Genomic DNA, 24,952 nt, shown 5'->3' with positions numbered 1-24,952 from the left:
TTTTCACTGATAAATTCCAAAATTATGTATTGACACAACGTTTGACCAAGTGACTAACCTGATTTAAGGAGTGTTACTTATAAGTACTAATAACAAATTTTGATCACTTGAGCACATACTTCCTTTAGCTCTTCATTTGTACCTGCCTAGAAAAAACAGTATTTTGGTTTGGTTCCTTTTAACGCATTCATTTGTCAATTTCAGACAAGGCTCAGAAAACAAAATTTTGCCTTACTGATGGTGCAGTAGTGAAATGGGTTGTAATCTCAGGTTTTACTTCTATATAAGCCTTTCTAACTTATGTAAGAGTGCATGAGGGAAAAAAATCTATTTTTGCCTTTATGCCGCTTGTATAATTTTAAGAAATATTATCAGTGAAAAGCTTTTGTCTTTTATTAAATGTAGTGAACCTTTTTCATAGCTAATGGTAGTAATTCATAGAGAACAAAAGAAACAACATAAGTAAAAAGCAATTGTGTTTACTTTCTTCAGAGAGAAAAATATAAAAAGTTTGAGTTACCCACTTCTAAACAAAAAGCAGAGAATACAGCATGACATTTAAAGAAAAAAACTTTTCTTTATTATGGCAACTTTTGGAAAGGTAATGGTGTAGAAAAATATAGAGGGCAAAAGAGGAGGAATATCAATATCTCATATATATCTGTTAATCTTCTATACATAGTATGCTTATACACTTATGTATATAATTAATTTACATATTTACTGCCACATGGAACAGAATTGTTTGCATTAGTTAAAACATTTTTAAGATGTTCTTGGTAACCGTGTATTTGTGGCTAAAATGGGACATGGGTAAATAGTTTAGCAGAAGTGTGACATGAAATCATAATTGAAAGTGGATCAGAAATTACAGCCTTTACCTTCCTGATATGATGTAAATCAGCACAAAGTACTCAGTTATTTTTAAATCTACAGGGTGTGCTGTAAGAAATCACTCTACTACAGCAATTTCTGTCCCTCTTGGTGTTACTTTCCCAAGAACATAAATGTGCCCTCCTTCAAAAAAAAAAAAAAAAGTTCTGTAACAAAATAAATTTGAGAAACACCATATGCCATTTCCTCCTATTAGAGATTCATATTGGAAAATTAAGTCTTTCAGTAAAGGAACTCACTTAACTTAACATTTGCCAAATGCCTTGGACTACTGATAGTAAGAACATATTGATTTATTAAATGGCTCCTTATTGAGTGATTACTATGTGCCAGACTCTTTTCTGGGCATTGGCAATACCACAGGGAACAAAACCATGTCGATTTCTCATTGGAGCTTACATCTCAGGTAACAAACAAGTATGTAAATGTTCAGGCAGTGTCCTAGTGCTATGAAGAAAGCTGCAGTAGGGGAAAGAACAAAGTGGTGCAGTCAGTGAGCAAAGTTCTTTTGGAAGAAACGAAATCTGAGCAGAGCTGTATGGATATCTGGGGGAAGTGCACAGGCCCTGAGACAGAAGTGTGCTTGGCGTTTTAGAAGAGCAACAAGAAGGCCAGGCAGGCTAGAGTGAGGGGAAGAGTAAAAGGGTGGGAAATGAGGTGGGAAGGTAACCAGGGGAAGATCTTGTGCCAGGCCATGTGGACCACAGATTTTGTTCTAGGAGAGATGGAAGCCCTTGTGGACTTTTGATCAGGTTTACATTTGTAAAGGATTGCTTTGGCAGCCCCTAACAGCCTCCCTGAAAAAGTGATTATAAGGAGGTAAGAGTAGAAACGTTGGGAGACCATTTAATATGCACGTGTCCATGTGAGAGTTAATGGGGGTTTGGGTAGGAATAATAATGAGGAAAGGAAGAAGAAACTGTTAGTAATTTGAAAGAACACCCTATTGATTTGTCACAGATTGATGTGGGATATATGGAAAAAGAGAAGCAAAATTAGTGGAGGAAGTCAAAAGTTTGGTTTCAAACATGTGGAATTTGAGGTGCCGCTTAGATGTCCAGGTAGAGAGGTTGAGTAAGCAGTGGGGGGGTTAAATTCCTGGGAGAGGGGACCAGTGGTGTAACTTAGAAGTCATCAGTGTGGAGGTGACATTTAAGATGGTGGAACTGGAAGAAAATCACGTTAGAGAGAATGGACAGAAGAGAGAAGGGTGTGAGACTGCCTTCTGGGGTGTTCCTCCAACCTCAAAATCTTACCCTTTACTTTTCTGTATTAAATGAACACTCTTTTGGTAACAAATGGCTCATATTTTAATATATGTTCAGTTGGTATTTACTGAGGATCATCTTGTACAAAGTGTTACGCTAGCCACCTTAAGCTGTTCAAATGTGAAAAAGAAAATTTTCAGTCCTCCAGAAAGGGAGGTGGGGAGATCAGAAGTGAGGAAAGAGGCTTACTTTCATTGAGTCTATTCTCTTGTGTCAGACACTTGCCCATGGTAGTTTATTTAATCCTTGTTACAATTCTGTGAGGTGAGGATATGGCCCCCGTGAGGGAAGGGGAGTTCAGTGATGTGCCCCAGGTTGCAAATTACTCAGTTGGTAACACACCAGGATTTGGTCAACACTGGTCCAACACTGAGCCTGTTACACTGTCTGGTTTGTGAAACTCCTTGTCTAGCCAAAGATTCAGACACATGTAAAAGGCTGTGGACTGAAATAATCACACTGACCGGGATTGAGACAGTTTGCTGAGAGACTATAGTGACTGATCGCTTTACTGTTTGGGAACTGCTTTAAATGTGCAGAATCAGAATGTAATAGTTTGCTTTTTTTCTCTCTGTGGGAGGAAGGGGAGCATGCATGTACGTACACACACACAGCTCATCTGCTGTTAATTTTAAATTAAGTGAAAGAATTTTAATTTCAGGTGGTGATTGGCTTTGCCAAGCATTTTCTAAAATTAAATGTAAAGTATTCTATGATAAAATGGAAAGGCAATTTGTCTATTTGTGAAGAAATCAAAATGTTCTTCCTTCTAGCTAATTGTAACATGTCATAGTACATTGTTGCTTTTTATTTCACATGCCTAAGGACACATAGGAGTGGAAAGATTCTTCCTGATTCTAAATAAGGGTCAGTTTGTTTACTTAACACTTGTGACTCAAGTAGCTCACACTCTCTCCAGGCCAAGCTGAAACCAGAGCACATGAAAACAGTGTTCAGCTCCTTGCACTGCTGCTTGGTTTGGCTGCCTCCCACCATGTGACCCACAGAGGTGGCCTCTGAATCATGACCTCAGCTCTCAGATCACCCGACACTTCACTTGCATAATGAAATATACTGTAGCAGGTGCACTAGAAGAGCCAGCCGGCTCTGGGCTGGAGGTGACAGCTACAAGCTATTCTAAGTGCTCTGAAACGACTGTTAAGGATGCCCTGCGTCAGGAAGAAATGAGAAGAAATCACCGCAGGGAAGCTCAGTTTCTCTGTGAACATCCACCCACAGATGCAGTGCAGGGACAACTTCCTGGCTGAATTTCTGTTACACGTGCTTTCTTAACATTAGGACTAGCTACTAAGGTGTGAGTCCCTTTTGTAAGAAAAACACTTCAGTGCCATGGTGGAACGAGTACAGAAAGACCCCTCGAGAAATAGCAGTGCCCAAATGTGACTCCTTAGCAGTCATGCCATCAGAGAAGATACCTTTCAATACCAAATATCTATCAATTGAAATGACGGTGACTTTTAGAGAGAAGTAGACGCCAGCCAGATTGCTGGTGCTAATTTTAATAGTCAATCTGAGATCTAGATTTTTAGCATTCTGAGGTTCCGACACAACTCTGGCATTTTCTTGCCTGTTTACATCCAAGAACTCTTAGATAATGATTAGGAGGTTGAAAAATACATTCATACTTTCAGAAGTAATTGTGTTGTTTGTAATTTGTCTATCACAATTACCATAAGTAGTTTAAACATTCCTAAAAGAAAAAAAAAAGACTTTCACATTGGATTTTTAAAATCTAATTACAATTGTTGAATCTGAGTTCATTATGTCCTTTTCTCTTTACCTATGTTTGAAATATTCCAAAATAAAATGTTTTCAATGCTGTTTGTATCCATACCTATATAAAGAGTGAAACATTATATATATGTTTATAATTTTTTGGTTAAAAAAAAATCCAAACAAAAATACATGCTGCTTTTACAAGCTACTCTTAATACAAAATTACAAGGAAGAATTATATATTTATAGGGGCAGTGTGCATGGTGCAATGTTAAATTAAAATTTTAGGATATAAGAATGGTTGTGGTAAATATGTACTCATACGTGTATTGTACACACACAAATACACCAAAATGTTAACAATAGGAAATTGTCATTTTATTCATACTTATCTTTATTTTACAAACATTTTACAATAAATGTATTACTTTTATAATCATAAAAATAAGACCATGTTTGTGTGATTGAAAGAATGAATAAAAGATAAAGTTTGCTTAATTTGTAATTGATATATTTATAGGGGCAATAACCATGGCTTTGCTAGAAAACCTGGTGGCAGGAAATATATACATTGTCAAGATATCTGCATCCAATGAGGTGGGAGAAGGACCCTTTTCAAACTCTGTGGAGCTAGCAGTGCTTCCAAAGGAAACCCCAGAATCAAATCAGAGGCCCAAGCGTTTAGATCCTGCTGATGCCAAAGGTCGGTATGCTGCCGTTAGTCACTGATATTCCTCAGGAAAAGAAAGTACACGTGCTGTTTTCCAGCTCCCCATGCTTTGTTTCCACTCCTACCATGGCCATGTCTACACCTGGTCTCGGCTCCTTGAATTGTTGCTGGTGAGGTTCTGGTGCTGTGGAGCTGCATGGCTCGCTCTGCACTCCTAGGAGACAGGCTTCAGCTCAGAATTAACTGCAGTTTTCAGACCACTGTGTCCCAGTCTTCTCTTCCCAGCTGTGCAGCCACCAAGACAGAGGAGCCACACCACCCGTGAACTGGTGGGAGTAGGCGTCCTGGGAGGTTTCGTGGAAATAAATAGCAGTGGTAGTTGTGGTGTTCAAGCTAAGGAGAACATGGTTTTCATTAAGTGTTCACCACAAAAGAAAAAAAGAAAAGAAAAAAGAAAGCTTTTCCAGAGAGAAAGTTGTTTCTCTTCAGAAAGCAATTGGAAAAAATACCTTTAACGAGCCACTCTCACTCCACTCAGGGTATCGTCCTTCTGTTCTCAAGAAACTGGAGGTCCCCTATGATACAGGACTAGATGCCTCCTTTTCCTCCTCTGGGGGAGGTGGCCTGTGTGGGGATGAGGGTGTGACGGGGACAGCTTTAAAGGGAGGAGATGCCAGCTGAACTCAGGATGGGATTAAGGGCTCTTAATTCCCCAGAGAATAGTCATTCAGTATCGTGTGTTTGAAGGGGGGCAGTGAGGGTAGAACTGGGAAGGAGGGAGAGAAACAGAAAACGGCAGGACAGTCGGATTTAAGCACAGGAAGGAGGTAGCCACAGTAGATACAGTGTCATCAGGGGAAGCTGAGAGCAATACGTTGCTAGTCAAAGTGTCAAGGGACCAGCAGTGTGAATTATCACCTGAGAGCTTACTAGATGTGCAGAATCAGGGGCCCAGATGTAGCAAATCCTCTAGTGACTCTTATGCACATTAAAGGTTGAGAAGCACTGCTATGTAAATGAAAATACATAAACGGAAAACTAATCTGCAGTTACAGATCTACTTTTAGGGTAATATGCCAGGAAAGCTATCCTTTGGTCCATCAGTGAACATCTGTGCTTTGCACCTTTTAGCCTTATACATTGTGAACTGATGTTCATGTTTGACATAGTAATATAATATCTAGAACTCATATTTAGAGCCTTCGATATGAGAAGATAAACCAATTTTAAGATTACTGATCAAAGAGTAATCTGTCTTTTCTGCTTAGACACAGATACTGTCAAAAGGTTTCCTATAAGAGGAAGAAAAATTATTGAAAAGCTAATACCTGAGAATTATGATAAAATGGAATCCTTTATTTTTCTGACTGACTCTGAGTATATATGTTTCCCCTTCTAGTTTATTCAGGCTATTACCATCTGGACCAAAAATCAATGACCGGCATTGCTGTGGGTGTCGGCATAGCCTTGACCTGCATCCTCATCTGTGTTCTCATCCTCATATACCGGAGTAAAGCCAGGTGTGTTTCCACTGCTAGAGATGCTGCAATGGTTAAAAGAAAAAGAAATTTAAATTACAGAAACTACAGGAGCAAATTGAAATCAGGCGCCTTTTAGAGTGCTTGATTTCAATTTAAAATGAACGTATTATTACTTGAGTTCTTAGAGCTGTAGAGATGTGCTCACTTTGGAAGGGATTATTCTGTTGCCATTTGAAAAAAATTACTGCGCCAGCAACATATTCTTAAATGAGGACCTAGTTTTCCTCATTTCCATGGTATTTTGAGAATCACAAAGTATATCCTTTGACTTTTTTTTTCTCTTTGAAAAAAATGGCACACTTAATCTGATGTATCTGCTGTTTGAGAGGATTCCTTACTGTCTGGAATGTTTTCATATTTAAGTAGCCTGAAATGCCTGAGTCACTTGAGAGCTCTACCCTCACCACCGCAGGACACATGGTTGGGATTCTCCAGACAGGGGTTAAAACAAAAGTAATAACTAGGGATTAGTTCTCTGTAAACTCTTGTCAGGCAGTTTCACCTGCGGTTTGACTTCAGCTGAATTCTCAGCATTCAGTGAACTTGCCTGTTTCTAACCTTTTATATTTTGGCTTTTGCTTTCACTTATTTTCTTAAGGTTTTTACTAAATTTAAAAAACAAAGTCAAATACACATCATTTTTAGGTAATGTTCATCAATAGACTCTCTCCATTAGCATAGGTTTTTCAGAGTTTATTCTATATGTGTTTGGTACTTGTACCTAGAAACATACTCAGAAAACATATTTTGTTAATGAAAGAGTTCTAACATTTTTTATATATGAAACTGGCTTAGTTTTACTGATGCCCAAATCTTGCAGAAGTACCATTGTAAATTTGTCATCATTAATTGTTACGTTACTGTGACAATCTTCAGACCTGCAGGAGAACATGTAAATTTAAAAAGATACCATTTCTGCATAAATTATAATCAACAGTAATCAATAATAGTACTTTATAAATATTAAGGTTTTTACTAAGTGTTTGTAAAAAGTAATTTTATATAAACAGAGATTGGGGCAAAAAAACATAAAGAAGTTTTCTCAAGTCTTAAAAGTTTGCAGCACTGTGTTGGAGTTAAAATCTAGTACTCAGTATAGTGCAGGGAACTATATTCAATATCTTTTAATAACCTATAATGGAAAAGAATCTGAATAAGAATATATATATATCTGAATCACTTTGCTGTACACCTAAAACTAACACAATACTATAAATGAACTGTACCTCAATTTTAAAAAAATCTAGTACTCAGTTCCTAAAGGTGTTTGAGAAACAAGCATTAAGGAAGTCCATTGTTTGCGAAGTTGTGAGTTTTGCAAATTTCACCAAATTTGGTACATTTGCTTCTATCTTCTCTGGACTTAGACGATTTTGTTTTCTTGCATTATTTCAGGAAATCATCTGCCTCCAAGACAGCACAGAATGGAGCTCAACAGTTATCTCGTACCGGTGCCTCCCTCACCAGCGGAAATGAAATGGGAAAGAACCTGGAAGGAGTGGTAGAAAATGAAGAGTCCTTAATGCCAATGATCATGCCGAACAGCTTCATAGACGCCAAGGTACTTTCGGCTGTCGAACTCCGTGCTGCGTGCTCCTTCCCACTCTTCATCTTCCCTGTATGCGTAAAATCTTCTTACCAAAAAATGATATGTTGAATTTCTTACATCCATACTCCATGTAACGAAATGGGAAACCATTTCACCGAGGTCCTTCCTAGCATAAAATGGGGAGAAGAAGATAGGGATAGGTAAAAGAATAAAAGATGAAAGAGATAAAGAAAAAAATGAAAAAGTAGCATAAATTCACTTAGATGGGATTATGTGGAGCTGAGATCTCTTAAATAAGGACACAAAGGTCATTAGTCCATATTGACTATAATTGGGGCTGTCCTCTATATATTAGATGGATAAATTTTTATTAATCAATTATATACTTTAGTTGATTTTCGAACTGAAGGGAGCATCAGAACATTCCAGATATGAATGACATATTTTTAAAATAAGGAGTATCTAAATGGGCATCTCGAGATCCTTCCCTTTATGGCCTTAGGAAGTTGGACATAGTAAAGAGATGCCAGTGGAGGAGGTTACTTCATGTCCTTCCCGCTATATGTAATAATAGTACAGTGATAAGCATTGTGAACACCAACTGAAAATTATTTTTAGTCACCTTGCAACATTGGATAGCATGCATTATTATAATGGCTCTCATAACCAATGTGCTGTAAATCAGGTATCCACAACCCTGCAGCCTATTTTTATATGGCCATCCCTGAGCTACGTATGTTTTTTATATTTTTTAAAGGGTATTTTGGGGGAAAATAAAAAGGAGAAAGAAGAGAAAAATGCAACAGAGGCCATATGTAGTCTGCAGCATATAATATTTACTATCTGCCCCTTTACAGAAAAAACTTGCCAAATCCTGGTATAAATTCTTCTTCCCCAAAATATAGAATACCAAAAATATAACAAAATTTCAGGTAGTTTTCATATTAAATTTTACACAATTATATTCAACATATGTAATTTACTTGTATGTAGCACAGTGCTATATACTGTGTATATCTGGATAAATAATAATGAATTGATTTTTGCTACTCTTGTCTTCTGTATTTTTTGTTTGCAGCTTTATTTAGCTTTTATTTTCTGATGCAAATGCAAGCCATTTAATTTATTTCAAATTAATCTAGAACATTAGAACCTAAAACTTTTAAATAAGCACAAAAGGCACTAGAATACACTGTTATTCTGTTATTAAGCACTTGGAACTAGACATGGGAAAGGACTAAGGAGACACGCAGTGGGGAGGAAGACGTGGGAAAAAAGAGGGAGCATCTGCATTCCCATGAAAGGAGGCAGAGCAGAGTGGAGGCCTGAAGTGAGGTGGAGAAGCCAGCTTGGAGGACAGGTCTCTGAATTCCCGTGGGTCAGCTTAAGAATTGATCCCCCGTCTACTACTGTTTTGTCGAGCACATGAGGGTCCATTTTTCTCTTCCCAAATCCTTTTCAAATTTTTCAAACATGTGGAAAGGTTGAAAAAATATAATGAGTGCACAAATAATCATCAGTATCTTGTCATTTCTCTCTCTCTCTCTTTGTATTTTTGTTTGCCCTGTCATTTGAGAAGTTTTGGAATCATTACACTTCACCCCACATACTTCAGCATATATATCTCTCAGAAATAAACCAATTTTATCTGTTTGATCACTTACAAATATCCTGTATTTGCTGTGTGCTGCTTGTGTAAAAAAAGAAATAATAATGTCTATAATCATTTTTTTCTTTCAACATGTAAAAATGTTGTGTACTACTTGTAATAAACTGAAATCTATAATATGCACATTTTTCCCTTTTATATCTCCAGGGAGGAACTGACCTGATAATTAATAGCTATGGTCCTATTATTAAAAGCAACCCTAAGAAAAAATGGTTTTTTTTCCAAGATTCTAAGAAGATAAAAGCTGAGCAGGTAACTCACCTACCTGAATGGAAAAATCTTTGGCCACCCATGGTATATGAAATGATAATTTTAAAAAGAGGAAAATGAAAATGAAGGCTTTTAACTTCTGTGTTCTTTCTGGATGTAATTTTATGAATTTGGGACATGACTCTATGGAAAGCCATGGGGAATGATCACTGAAATGACAGCTGGAATAGGAATCAGAGCTGTGGTTCTCAGTGGGGACTGGGGGGCAATGGAGAAAGGGGTGGGGCACATCACTTGCCCCAGTAATTCTGATGTGCTCCCACTCCTTGCGGAACCACTGGCCCAGACAGTTCCTTCATGCTGACCTTTCTTTCACCCAGGTAACTTGAACAGTTTGCTATCTCAGAATACACTGAATCTGTAAAACCAGGTTTATTATTTTTTAAGAGTGCTCTGTTATGGCTGATGGTGTTTTATGTGTTTTTGCCTAGCCTCAAAGAAGATTTACTCAAGCAGTCTGCTTTTACCAGCCAGGCACCACGGTACTAATCAGTGATGAAGACTCCCCCAGCTCCCCAGGTCAGACAGCCAGCTTCCCAAGACCCTTTGGTGGTGCGACTGATACTGAGCAGTCAGCAAATAGTGAAGGCAGCCACGAAACTGGGGATTCCGGAAGGTTCTCCCACGAATCCAATGATGAAATACACCTGTCCTCAGTTATAAGTACCACGCCCTTGATCCCCAGTTCCTTCACTGGCAGTGATTCAGGTGGGGAGCCCTCGATGAGGAAGTGTGAAGACCCTGCAGTGCCGTCAGATGCCGAGCAAACTCCCTCTTCAGTGCCGCAGCCACCACCTGCCATGCTCTGCTTTGATAAAAAGGATTTTCCAATCTAGACAGCCATGTCCAGGTATTCTCGCCTTTAAGTCTGTTCGAAGGACAATGAACAGGGAGCCAAAGCCTTTTGTGAAAATCTTGATGTCTTTTTGGGTATTTCACCTTTTTTGAATGTGTTTTGTTTTTTATCTTTAAGCTCACATATTTTGAATGTTTCATTGTCAGCAATGTGAAAAGACAGTCAAGATACTTGACTGGATTATAAAATATATCACTGGAGCAAAGGGATGACTTTTGAAAGCCCCTTTGCTGACTATCTACCTCAGTTTGCCAAGTGGCAAACTCAGAAGATAACTTTGTTACCTCGTTTGTTGTGATAGTTGATCTCAGCTATGTAACCAATGATACTTCCTAGTAGCATTTTGTTTTCATTGCTGTACGTGTAATGTGTGTGATCAAAGGAGTCATATAGGTGGATGAGTAAGAATGTTTATCTGAAGCTCTGATTTAAAAACAACAACAACAACAACAACAACAACAAGAAACTATGATACCTACACGATTTAGATAATTTAGCACCTCTGGCTGTGCGGACTGAAACCACTGAGAAGAGAAAAGTTGGGACTGTTGATTTTACTGAATGACGAAAACAAAAAGTCTATCTCTTTTGAGAACAGAACTGTTCAGTAGCGTACAGGGAATGCTGTTGCTTCAAGGGCCTTTACACAGTGGGCATGAGAGCCTGAATGCTTTCTCTGCTGTAACCCAGACCTCAGCCTGTCTCGAAGCTGTGCCTTTCTACCTGCCCCTTTGCCTGACAGTTGGCCAAAGGCTGCACTGTCTAGTTTGCAAAGCATCCTCAACCTTTCCAGAATTAGCTGCAAAACTCCTTGCAGGAAACAGATTTTTAAAGAGAATAGGTTAGGGCTTTTTTTTTCCCCTTAAATCTCAGCTTGGCTTAAAGGGGTAAAGAAATTTCATAAAATATTAAGAATGAAGATAAATGCAACAGTAGACAGTAAAATAAACTTGAGGTTGTCATGGTAACAGTGCCTTTCATTATATATTATGAAGTTCTTTGCCTTATACTTTTTTAATATTCATGAAGTTTTTCAGGACAAGAGTACAAAAAGTTGCCTTAAGAATTTCTTGGATTTTTATCAATAACTTTTTATGTACAGAATTTTATCAAAGCATTTTGGTTTATTTTTTGTGCAGGTTTTGTTTAGGGATAAGTATTCAGAGCTCCACCAGCTTGCTTGTGTTTTCTTGAATTCTTAAGAGAATTTGGTACTCTGTTTAATCTTCCTTCAGCATCAGTGCTGTGAACAAGCAGTGCTAACTCCAGGAGTGAGTTAACTCTCTTGCTGGTTTGAAATCAGCAAACTGTTTACTTAGCCACATAGATAGGCTTTCTCTCAGTCATGAGACCGTTAACTACTCGGTGCCCAGCAGTGGGAGAGGATAAAGAAACACATGGTGTATAGAGAGGGGGCCCTCATATTTTTTAAAAGTATTTCTTCAAATTATCTAGAAATGACTTTTGAGCCTTGAGCCTCGTTTTGGAAGGAATCATAATGGATCTTCCCCTTGAAACCTTTTGTTTATAGAGGAGGGGTCATGTTAAATGATGTTCTTAAAAAAAAAAAAATTACTGGGTAACGGTCCCACCTCTGTCACTTTCTATCCCAATGTCTGATGATACAACATTTTTTGGTTGTTTTTTAATCCGTAGTTTTGTGCCAAACTGGATGTGTTCAGAAGCAGACCAACATTAAGTGCCAGCAAACACTTCCAAACTGAATTCCAAGTCCCCCATTTTGTTATCTAAAAATGGGCTTCATGGCGAAACAAAAAAGCAGAGCTTTAGGTGAACAATCTGAGGCAAGGGAAAATGCTGCTCCTGCCTTTATAGCTCCTGTTTTATACTACCTCCTTGTAAAGTTATTCTAGTGTTATTTTTTTTCCTGTACTCAGGGAATGTTTTGTTACTTTTGAGCTGCCTCATGGAAGCATGGGCAAATTGACAGGGTATGGCGTTTTTTGGGTTCTTAAGTAGAAGTATGAGGGGCCAATGTTTATCAGTGTCTAAATTTAAGGAGTACAATGAGTTGGTTTTATTATTTTAAACTTTTGTTAAAAGGCAAACAAAATCTAAACTTGAAACCTTGTCCATCGTGATTATGGGAGATATGTCTAGGACTCTATGAATTTGAATCGTTTTAAAAGCCTAAACTGATGATCTGAAGTCCTTGAAGAGAGTATTTTGTTTGTTTTGTTTTTGATAAATAGGCCCATAGGAATTGTAGATCTTTAGGCTGTAACTATTTGCTAATTATTTACCAGTACATTTTTTACTCTTTCACCTTTTCACTTTGTTCTTATACAAGATTTTTTCATCATAATCCTGTTACCAAAGAATTTTCAGTAGAAAGTGGAAATGTGACTATGATTTCCCCCCAAATTGAATTCACTAGAAACATCTATAGGTATAAAGCTTATACAAGTAGTTACTAACCCAGAATGATAGGGTTTATATTGATTGTTGTAGTTAAATAGACTAGTAATTTTAACTACCTTATTGTTACCAGAGCATTTAAAATAAGTTCTTCACCAGCAGATAGTTCCATAGAATTTCAGATTTTTTTTTTTTCTTCAGCAAGTAGATCTTCAGCTATACAGTATTAAAGTATTTTGAAATTGTTGAAACTACTTGCTGCAGAGAAAAAAAATCTTTTCACCAAAGATAAATATTTTGGTCTCATTGAAGTAAGATATTTAATGTACACCAAAGACTTCTTTTTACTTGGCCAAAGCTAGCTTCTTTGAAGTCTTAAGTATGAAATTGTAACTAAAATGTGAAGATTCTCATTTCTCTCTCCTAGTGGTGTTATGTCATGGTATTTCACTCCAAAGGGGCTAATATGCAAATAGTAACTATTTTCTTTTCCAAAGATTTATTCTCTGTAAGTACTGATACGTGCATGTCATTTTTATGCCAAATATTACAAGATACTGCTCATCAGTATTTTCATACCAAAGACCATTAAAATATATAGGTTAGCCTGTAAGTAAGTAAAGATGAGCAGATTTGAAATAAATTTATTTAGAGGCTGATAGGGAAACTAGCTTTAGTAGCAGAGATATCAAAGGGCTAAGTTTACATGATTAAAAGCAATACAATTATATTGGTATTTATCAGTGTTTTAATTCAAGTACTTTTTATCAGCAAATTTATAAAAAACCAAAGATATTTAAGGTTACCTCCTCAGAGAGGCATATTTAGTTATACATTAAACTGTTGTTTCTTGTTTTTATGTCAACCAGACTTGTCTCTCCAGAACCCAGTCTGTATACGAGTAGCATACGTAGGGACTTTCCATTAAATCTGCTGATTCAGCCACAGGATGTTTTTGCCAAATTATGTGATACTTTCCTAAGCACCTTGAGTGTGAGATGTCAACAGAAGTATCAGCAGGCTTTTCCATCGCAGAGCATTCTGGCAACCCCTGAATCAGCCTGCGTAGTCTTCCTCCTGCTTAAGCGTTACCTGGTTAACTCTGAGTGCTTTAGGCAGCCCCTTAATGAGAGGGATGTTCTCATCCCTGGGGAGCAATGGGATATACCAGGGAAACAAACCATATCACTGTTTAAGTGGGCTGTACTTTGGTAGATGTGCTCTTTAAAATTATCCATAAACTGAAATATTTTAATTGCATCAAGGTGTTTCGAACTTTAGTGGAGCCTTAGGTGAAACAAAAATCTTTTTCATGAAATCTGGAGTTTTATGTTTTGATTAACCTAAAAGTAAGGACACAGTTTTATCCACTGATTGGCTTTAAAAAAAAAAATGAGCTTTGGCACACCAGGGAAATTAGATCCTCAATGAAATGCCTTTTATTTGCCTTCACTTCAAACAAGAGCAGTGCCACCATTGGGAACAGTGACAGTGGTTTGCATTGGTTTGTCTTGGCTTCGTTAAGGAATGTCTGCCAGGAATTTGCTCATGTTGACGACTCAGGATCCTTGTTCAGGTCCACATGAAGACAGCTTTGGAAATGATTTAGAGTGTCACAAAAAGATGGATTTGAAAGTTTTTTTTTTTTATATGCTAGAATGTGGTTCCACCTCAGAAGTGGCTGTAGTGATTCACATATATTTATATTTCATTGAATGTAAATTTTTAATGCTGAATGTAAAAAAAAAAAGTTTCAATATGTTGAGAGGGTCATGATCTGAGACTAAACATGTATTTTGTAGACTTTGTTCCTGACACATGGATAAAATTGCTTTGGTTGAATACTTATGTTTTCTATGGGCTATGAACACACAGTAGAGGGTTCTGGAGAATCAACACACACAACCAGTTGTCTAATTGTGAATTTTATTGATGTTTAGAAGAACACATACATAGAATTCTCTGTGAAGTTGATTTATGCTCAGGACATAAGATCACAGGCTAATGCAATGTGTATGTTTGCAGGCTTTAATCTTCTCAGGCATTTTCCCTTCGTAAACCTTTAAAAGTGTTTAACGTGACAGTCTTGCAGTTTTACCAGACAGATACCGTACTATTTTCTTACTGCTGCTATAATAAATTACCACAGAGTTGGCCTTAAAACAACACAAATTTATTTTCTTGTAGTTCTGTAGGTAAGAAGTCTGACACAGGTCTCAATGAGATAAAATCAAGGTTCATTTCCTTATCTTTTCTGGCGTTTAGAGCTGTAGACCCCTCCCTCTATCTTGAAAGTTGGTAACATAGCATCTCTCTGGCACCACTTCCATTACTATGTCTGTTTTTCTGACCCCGACAAGGAAGGGTTCTCCAGTGTTAAGGACTATGTGATTAGATTGGGCCCATCTGGGTGATCCAGGATACTCCCGCATCTGAAAAGTCCCTTTTGCTGTGTACAGTAACACATTCAGAGTTTAGGGATTTGGGCATGGACTTACATGGGTGGCCATTATTTTGCCTACAAATTTCTGTAGAATTCTGATCTCCATAAAATGTCTGTAGCATTACAGAAATTGTGTAAGCGTAAAACTGTGTGCCTCTAGGGGATCTTCAGAATTTCAAAAACTATGAAAACCTTGGCTTATAGCCTGTCAAATGTATACATTAAACTCTCTCTACATCACTTGCAAAAGCAATTCAGCTTTAAACTTTTTGAATACGTGCTTTGTAAATTAACATCTCAGTTCTATTGTTTAACAGGAAGTTTCCTAAATATTTGGCTCTAACTTTATAGAATTTTGTCAGAAATTTTTGAAAACTGTTCTTATGAGAGTTGAGCTTTCTCCTTTTCTCTTAAGTGATTGTGTTGTTGGGGTAGGGTTGGGGGAAAGACCTCAAACACAGGGACTCAGAGTAGATGAACAGGACTGTGCTTAAGTTTATTTTCTTTTAAAAGCATATTTGCAACATGTACCCTTTTTGACTTTTAAATCGAGTTTATTTCTTCAGCTTCACCAGCTACCAACTGTTTGGTTTTTAGTTTATAACCTCTTGAGTTTCCATTGCCCTCAGCAAGAGCTTCCACTTACTTTGTCAACATGTACAACTCCTAGGAAATTTTATCTTTCTTACCATTCTTCTTTGATTTCAATTGTCCCTTTTCCTAGAAAGCTTTAGATTCCACAGCTGTAGTTTGTTCTAATTTCTAGATCATTTTAAGTCAAGCCTTTTTTCAGATTCGAAGGATAGTTTATAATTCTACCCTAATTTTCAGACCATGATGATATTCTAAGGTTAAGAGTGCTGGTCACTTTTCAGCTACTTCTGTCTCTACTTCTTGGGAAGGGATAATGCCATTTACAGAGCATATGTGACGTGCCCAGCACATGCTTCACCTCTGCAAACTGCTTCATTCTGCAAAGCAAGTATTATCCCCATTTTAGAGATCAGAAAACAGGTTTACAGTGTCTAATTTGCCAAAGATCACAGCTAGTAAGTGGCTAGTAAGATATGAACTGGAGTTGGTCCAACTCCAGCATTTATAGAATTTCTACTGTGATGCATTTTCTCAGCAAAGAAATGATCTTTATTACCTCGGCTCATAGTGCCTTCTGCTGTGTTGAGGCAACCTGTCCACACAGGCATAGCCAACCAGTAGAGAGATGTCTGTCTTCATTACGTCTGTTTATTCACAGGAGGAATTCAGGAGGCTGGGCCAGAACTCACTCTGTCACCTCCTAACATCCCTCTTTCCTTCTTTGAAACCTTTCATTCTCTTAGCCAAAACTGTGTCTGAAGGCTGGTGCTTATGCCTAGAGTTGCATTAAATAAGGTGGGCATGGTTCTGGACTCCTTATCTATTCAAGCATTTCCTTATTAGACTAGGTGTTCAGAGTTGAATTTTATCTTTTGTAATTTTTCTCTAGTCCTCATATCCAAGTAGGCATTTATTAACTAGAAAAAGCCAGATGTGTAGCCAGTCATCCCTTCTGGCTAGATCTGAAGAGTATAGTTTTTATTGAATTCAACCTAATTAATTTAAGAGGGAGTGAAGTTGAGGGAGAATCATGTGGTAGAATAAGGTGAGTCTTTGAAGCACCTAAAGTCTAGTCCTTGACCATTTTGAGAATTTTTTGGTAGGAAAATTACTAACCTATATCTGTTCCTTTTCTTTCCATGAAATGAGGATAATTTGTTGTGTAGAATGAAGCAGTAGTATTTTGAAAACTTAAAAGTATAAATAATTAAAATCCAAAAGTCCTTTCTATGAGGCTGTGAAATATACCTTAACAGATTTTTTTTTTTTCTTTACAGGGCAGCCTTTCCAATTACATTTTGCCTGTGCTAAAATGAAAAATGTTTGAATTTCCTGTATATGCACAAAAAAAACTAACAGAAGAAAGTGGTTGATAAAAGATGTAGACTGGGATTTAAACATTCATCTTTAATGTAGGTAAATCTATAAGAGGGGGATTTGCAGTGCTTTTGAAAGTACTAAACATGAAATCATCTTACCCTAATTTAAATCTTTCATCTTTTAATATCTTAGCTTTTAAAGATTTAAGGAGGGCGTCTAACATTCCCCGAGGGGTGGACAGAAGTACATTTTTAGAATTCTTCTCTAATAGATCTACTTTTTCAAGATTATAGAGCATTTCGACATTTCTTTAAACCACTTGGAATGAATTCTATATAGGGTAACACATGCTGGCATCTAATTCTAGTTAACTCAAGTCAACTTTTAAGGCTTATTGGGAGAATTATATGAGTATTGTCTTTTTTTAGAGAAAGTAAATGTTTCCCTTCACTTTTTCTTGAACCAGCCAGTATCACTCTTAGCATCATGCATGAGATTCTGAACACCTTTCCTGATTTACTCAAGTTTCCTGTCTTGTAAGTAGTCGATGGTATGTAGACACAGTCCTAACTTACAAACTTCTTCTTTAAAAATTTATGTCACAGTAGTTTATTTTTCTATAGAACTATCTTTAAAAACAACAAAAATACTTAAAATGCTTACCTAAAACATTTTTCTCCCCATTACCACATTCTCTATATCTATTCCCTTTGCAAATGGAAATGATTAGCAGTGATTAGCAGTGTGAGCCTGTTTTAGAAATTTGCAAAGCCTGAATACACACACATTGCCTTAGCCTATCAGTAGACTAGAGGACATATATTAAGTAAGTTTGTCTGTCTGTTGCTGTTGTTGGACAAAATTATCTGTGTATGCGTGATTTTTTTTCTTTGAAGATGTGAATTAAATGAAAGTGTGGGAGCCAGTTATATTATTTCGTATTATGGGTGTTCTGGATCCTTTCACTCTGTATACCATTTTCTTGTAAGGGTAGCATTTGCAGACTAGCTAATGGACTCCAGAGCTGAGCTATTTTAATTTTATATTTGACTCAGGGGATCAGCTCTGTGAACTCCATTGCATGAAGAAAGCAAATGTTTGCCTTGATTTTGAATGTACCTTTTTAATGTCTTCTTAAAACATATTTTGCTTAATAATGTGGGTTTGTTTTCTTTTTCTAGCATTATAGTAAATATTGCCTAGTATTTCCCCCCCTCCCCAGGATAGTTTATATACTGTCCTACAGGTCATGCCAAAAATGAATAAAAGTTTAAATGCCAAAATGTTTATGAAACTGCTGTCTAAGTACTGATTGATTGCACAGTTTAAATAAAAGTTTTCCTTAGTTAAAAAAAAGAGGAAAATAAATGTTTTTTTTTACTCTTCAGTTGTCCTTTGGGTGATAGGGAATGAAAACTATCAGTTTATAGAATGATGGCTTTCATATCCTGAAATGGGATGATTACAGAGTCTACTCCATGCTGTAGGAATAGAGCCTGTTTAAGGTACCTAAGAATTGTTTTCTTCTGGCATTTACTGAATAGCAGCAAGGAAACAACAATTTCCCCATTCCAGTAGATGATTGCTTACCTCAGGAACTAAATAGTAGGTAGCCTAAAAGCTATGGGTTCATCCAGGTAGACACAGTTCTAATTCAGGTTAAAATGTTTGTATTTTAATATATAAAAAATGATAAAGCGATATTAAATGCCCTTCCTAAAAAATCTAGGAATAACAGGTAAGATGTGCCCTAAACAAGCTTTTTAAGATAGCTGAATTCTGTTTTTTTTTTTTTTTTAACCTCCCAATTTGGGTAATGAAAGGGGAACTGAAAAATAGAACAGTAACTTCTTGAAATGACATTGTGCTGACTCTGGAAGACATGAAAGAAAGAATTGAAACATAAGAGAACAAGAAACTCTATATTTAAAAAAGGGGGGAGAGTATAGCTCAAGTGATAGAGCACATGCTTGGCACGCATGAGGTGCTGGGTTCAATCCCCAGTTCCTCCTCTAAGAATAAACAAACAAACAAACCTAATTACCTCCCCCACCAAAAAAAAAAAAAAAAAAAGTGTGGCTGAGAGGCCACTTTAAAAAAAGAAGTGCATTAGAAAAAGAAAGAAATAGAATTTCCAGAAATTAAAAATATATTTATAGTCATTGAACTCTTGAAAAATCTGTTAAATGGCACATCAACTACACTGAAAGAATGTTCTAAAACTGGAAGATAGATGTGAAGAAATTATCCAGGAATGCAGCACAGTAGATAAACAGAAAGTATAAAACAGAAATAAACAGAAGATTTAACATACATTTGACAGTCATTCTAAAATAAAAGAGTGAAGGATAAGCAATTTTCAAAGAGAATATGACTAAATAATGTATGAAATCCTCAGACTCAGGGAGCATAAACCTCAATCTAGAAATATAAAAACAAATTCACACCAAGATGTTTTAGTGAAATCACAGAACATCCAAGACAAAGATAACTTAAAGGCAGTTAGAGGGAAAAAAAAATGATAGAAATCTTCTAAGAAGATTTCTCAGTGACAAAAGAAGCAGGAAGATGGTGGGACGATACCTTCAAAACATTACAAAGAAAAATATCTCCAATATGGAGTTCTATACCTACATAGACTATAACAGAAACAAAACTGTCATTACATGCATGTGATGTGATTGCCTAAATGGAAATTTCAAGAAAAATCTATAGAAAAGCTATTGGTCCAAAGAGAAGATTTAAGCAAGATTGCTGGGTATTAAGATCAAAATACAAAGTACAGTTAAGAGTTCCCATTTGTCAGCAACAAACCCCTACAGTGTGTAATTTTAAAGAAAGGTATAATTTACCAAATCAACAATTAAGAATTAAAAGTATATCATAAAAACATGTGTAAGACTTTCACGGACAAAATTATAAAACTATTGAAGGACATGTTTGAAGAACTATTTTAAAAAGGAGAGAGCCCATGTTTATGGATAGGAATATTCACTATCTTAAACATGTCCCTACCTCCAAATAAATCAATATGTTTAAGGTAATTCAAATGAAAATCCTAATAAGGGTTTCTCATGGAAATTTCCATATGAAAAATATAATTTTGGATGTGTATCTAATCTAAATGAACAAAGCCATAAATAAATGAACAAAACATTAAAGACCTGATTTTGAAAACCACACTAGAATTGTTCAGAAGAAAAACTTTTTTTTTATGATGTCAAAATAGGCAAAGATTTCTCAAGGCACACATAACTAAAAGCAAAAACTGCAACTAAAAGATGAACGATTCAACTGCATTAAAATGTACAGCCTCTCTATGACCAAAGACAACCCAAACAAAACTAAAAGCAGACCACGTGCTGGAAGAAGCTATGTACAAATATAAACCCCAAAGGATTTGTATCCAGACATTATAAAGAATTTCAAAAAAATCAAGGACAATTCAAGCCACACAATAGAAAAATGGGCATGGATGTAAACAGGCAATTCACAGAAAAGGAAATCAAATGACTTACAAACTACTGGGTAATCAAGGAAATGCATCTAAAACAGAGATAACCCTTCAAATCCATGATGCTGACACATGCAAAAAGTCTGATGTTGTAACAACTATTGTCAAAAATAGGAAACCCTAAGGACCCTCAATCAATTCTAGTAGAAGTATAAACTGATGCAATTACTTTGAAAATCAATTTGGCCCTTTCTAGAAATTGCATTTCTGGGTACCTATTCTAGGGAAAAACATGCACAAGGAAATATACAAATTTGTCCATGGCAGAACTATTTATAATGGTGAAAATGTAGAAATAACCTATCTTTCAGGAGGACAAGTTCAATAAACTTGTTTAATTAAATGATGGTGTTATACAGCAGGTAAAAAACTACTTACACTCTGATATACCAAGATTTACTATAAAACTGCAATATGACAGTATGTTATTGGTGCAAGGACAGATGGAACAAAAGAGAGGACAGAAGAAGATTCATGTATATCGATACCCAGTTTATGCCAAAAGTGCAAGTAAATTCAATAAAATTTAAAATATAAGAATATTAAGTAGCTTTCTTTTTTATTTATTAAAAATTATCACTTGATCAAGGCAACAAGCAAATATGTAATTTTTTAATGTTCCAGTTAACAGGAGCAGCATACAAATACTAAAAGAATTTTTAAAAAGTGGAAAAGATACGCAAGACTAGTATCTGTAATTTTTATCCAACTACTAGCTACCTTCCCCACAGGGGTCTTCAACACAGAGATTCTCATAGAACTCTTTATTAGGATTCAGTTTCTCTATAAGAAACAAACAAAAAGAAAATAGCAGTGACTTGAACAAAACAGAAGTTCATCTCGTCAAGAAAACTGGAGGCGGTCAGTGCAAATCTGGTCAGAGACTCAACAGGATCAGAATGCATGATAGTCAAAAGTGTCTGCTGGAGCCACGTTGTTATATTCACATTCTATTCCACCAACGTAAAGGAAAGAAGGGAATGGCTCCTACTTTAAGGATACTTACATCCCATTGCACAGAACTTAGTCATGCATATACGTTTCTGCAAGAAAGCCTGGAAAATGCAGTCTTCATTCTGAGCAGCCATTTCCCTGCATCACACCCCTCAAACACAGAGTTCTGTTACTGAGAAAGGAAGGGAGAAAGGCAGGTAAGGATGGAGAGGAAGGGAGGTTACATGGAGACAACTTGCAGTCTCTGTCACATCCTCAAACCACTGCAAATCATGTAATGAGAGAGACTGTTGATAGTAGGATAAATACTGTGGATGTGGATGGGATTGAGGCAGAAAAAAATGGTTGAGAACCACTGACCTAGAGGAAGAGGAAAATAAGAACAACTTACTGAAGGAGATATAAATCAATTCAACTTTTTATAGGGCAACTTCACAAGAAAATAAAAAAGTGTACAGATAAGACTTGTGTACAAGGACGTTGACTAATGTTTGTAATATAAAAAATAGGAACATTCTAAGTGTCCTGTCAATAGAGATTGAAAAACTAAATGACAGTACATCCATATAATGGTATATTACGGTGCCATGAAAAGGAATATGGCAGATCTTTATTCCTTGCTGGGTAAACAAACCTCTGAAATATAATCAAGTTTATACAAGTATGTATAATTTGATTCTATTTAAAAAATAGAGTCTAAATATAATATCAAGCATCTATATAGCACTGAGCTACTATCCTAAGCACTTTATGTCCAGTAATTCATTTAATCTTCACAATAGCCCTATGAACTGAAGCTATTGTCCCTATTTTGCAGATGAAGACACTGAGGCACAGAAAGGTCAAGGAATTTTCCCAGGCTTACGCAACTAATAAGCCTTGAAGCAGTTCTTGAAGTCAGGCAGCCTAGATCCAGGTATCTGAATACTTAACCAGTATACATACTGATTCTTTTCTACATATATTTACACATATATTCATATTCAGATCAATATAAACTAAAGGAAATCAGTAATTAGGAAGATTTAACCTTTTGTTCTATTTGGCCTTCCCTGACTTCCTCCAATCTGACCCCTCTCCTTCTCACCCTTCCGTCACCTCCAGTTGCCTCCAGCTCAGCCTTTTGAGAAATATCTACTAATTTTTGTGTAAGGTATAAATTGATTATAAAGCTGTTAGAGCTAGGTAATATATTTGTAATGGATAACTCTTCAAAACCAACACAGTCTTAAAATCCAAAAGCACAGTAGAGAGACAGCAAAATAATAGTGGAGCAACAATTGGTGAGGTCGACATGTTGGGAAAAGAGAGCCTGACTAAAATTCACTCCAATGAATGACCAAATACTCTCCAACTGTCCATATATGTATACATGAATGCGTATGGTTGTAATCTGTATGCATTACTAATACAATTTTGAAATTAGAAATGAAAACCTTGCTTTCACCTTTTGCTTTTTTGTAACAAAAGTCATAATTAAAATGGGAACTCTGGGAGCTAGAGTTCTCACTTTAGGAGAAGAAAGAAAGAGGGAAGGGGTAAAGGCAGAAAAAAAATGTGAAATTGGTCTGAAATTAGAGGTATTCATGTATATTGGTATAAATTCATGATTTAATATACTAAGTTGAACTATATGAAATTGAATCCCCCCCACCAAATCTATAAGCAGTGACACTTCAGTTGAGATGAACACACCAAGCACTCAGAGTTTGTTTTCTGAATGTTATTTCCCATTAAAAGGAAACAGGGCTCCTTGTGGGAAATTGCTAATCCCAGGGCTGGAGCAGAGACAGTTAATTTTGGATCCTGGAACATCTTGTTGTGTCAGAAAGTAAGGAATTTCTAAAAGAATTATGGGATGTGTTCAAAAGATGACAGGTGTCACCCAGAAGGGCTCTTACTAGCTAAATCTGGGCAAATTGAGTATTAAAATGAATAATGAATACTACTATAACCTTTTGAATAAAATGAGTTTATTCCAACAGAAAAGAAAAAAAGAAGAGAGGGAGAGATGTGAAAAAGGAGAAAGGCAAGTTCTTTCTTACACTAGAACGCCAAATTAGAAATGTAGAGGAATGACAGAGTTAGAAGTGACCATTTTGTAACTATGATAACAATAACTGATTCAGATAGGATTCATCAAGGAATGCAAAAACTAGCAGGTGAAAAGTTTGATGAAGAAAGGGATATTTATATAGTCTCAAGCAATTATCCCAGAGAGTACTTACTAACTCTACAGTGATGATATCTTTATAGTGGAGAAATTTATTGGGCCCCATGTTAAGCAAGTAATCAAAGTTAACAACACCAATAATAAAGCAAACTGGTATCAAGGGCCTCCTGATGTGATGCTCTGAACAGGACACAGCCTCACACAGCCATTATTCCTGCCAGGAATTCAATAATCTTAATCTAATTCTGGAAAAAAAAATCAGACAAGTCCAAACTGAGCATCATTGCACAAAAAAGTTGGCCCTGCACTCTGATAACATCAGCACCTTGGAAGACAAGGGGAGAATGAGGCACTGTTCCAGACTGAGGAAACCAAAGGACATGATAGTTAAATGCAATCTGGATCTTCGATCAGAGGTAAAAAACAGATATAAATGACATTATTGGGAATAATGATGAAACTTAAATATGGAAAGTATATTATATAATAGCATTTTATCCATGTTAAATTTTCTTAATCTGATCATTGTTTTATGATTATGTAAGAAACTATCCCATTCTTAGGAAATACTTTCTGAAGTTTTGGGGTTAGAGGGGCACAGTGGTCCAGAAAATAATGTTCAGCTTTAAATAATGGTGATGCTTGCACAACTCTGTGAATATACTAGTATGTACTAAAAAGTGAATATACTCTACACTGAATTGTACACATTTAAATGATGAATTTTATAATATATAATATCTCCATGCAAAATGTGAATGTACAAAAAAATGGAGGGACTCAAAGGAATGTTACTGTGCACAGTGGTCATTATCTTGCCTCCCCCTTTTCTGATCTTTCCCTCCCAACACATATACAAACTAAAAAGGCTTAAAATTGGCACATTTTCTGTCACTTAAAAGAGATTTCACAAAATGCCAATTGTTCCATATTTACAGTTTGTTGTTTTAACACCCAGATTTGTCATGTTTCTTAGGTAGTCCTGCCTTGCTGTGTTTCATTCACAAATATGCACATATCTTGCTCATTCCCACATGCTTTTAAAAAATTTCTCAAGCACCCACAGTGTTGCAGTCTGCCTATGTTGGCAGTATTTATATCCTGGAAAAAAGCTGCCTCTT

General features: G+C 36.4%; 1 protein-coding gene across 2 annotated transcripts in view; it reads left to right on the top strand.

Annotated features, from left to right (window-relative positions):
* Positions 1-20,747, top strand: part of PRTG (protogenin) — a 123,697-nt gene extending 102,950 nt beyond the window's left edge. The window contains exons 16-21 of one of the 2 annotated variants that reach the window (XM_074366166.1): positions 4,420-4,602; positions 5,969-6,089; positions 7,506-7,671; positions 9,476-9,580; positions 10,030-10,448; positions 17,148-20,747. In XM_074366166.1, coding sequence (XP_074222267.1) covers positions 4,420-4,602; positions 5,969-6,089; positions 7,506-7,671; positions 9,476-9,580; positions 10,030-10,434 — 980 coding nt within the window. In that variant the 3' untranslated portion in view covers positions 10,435-10,448; positions 17,148-20,747. Of the gene's footprint in view, positions 1-4,419; positions 4,603-5,968; positions 6,090-7,505; positions 7,672-9,475; positions 9,581-10,029 lie in introns of both variants that reach the window. The other variant, XM_074366165.1, reaches the window with a different exon arrangement.
* The last annotated feature ends 4,205 nt before the right edge of the window (positions 20,748-24,952 follow it).

The sequence above is a fragment of the Camelus bactrianus genome, chromosome 6, assembly GCF_048773025.1.
Source record: "Camelus bactrianus isolate YW-2024 breed Bactrian camel chromosome 6, ASM4877302v1, whole genome shotgun sequence".
Taxonomy (NCBI): Eukaryota; Metazoa; Chordata; class Mammalia; order Artiodactyla; family Camelidae; genus Camelus; species Camelus bactrianus.
This window is presented reverse-complemented; position numbering and strand designations above follow the sequence as displayed.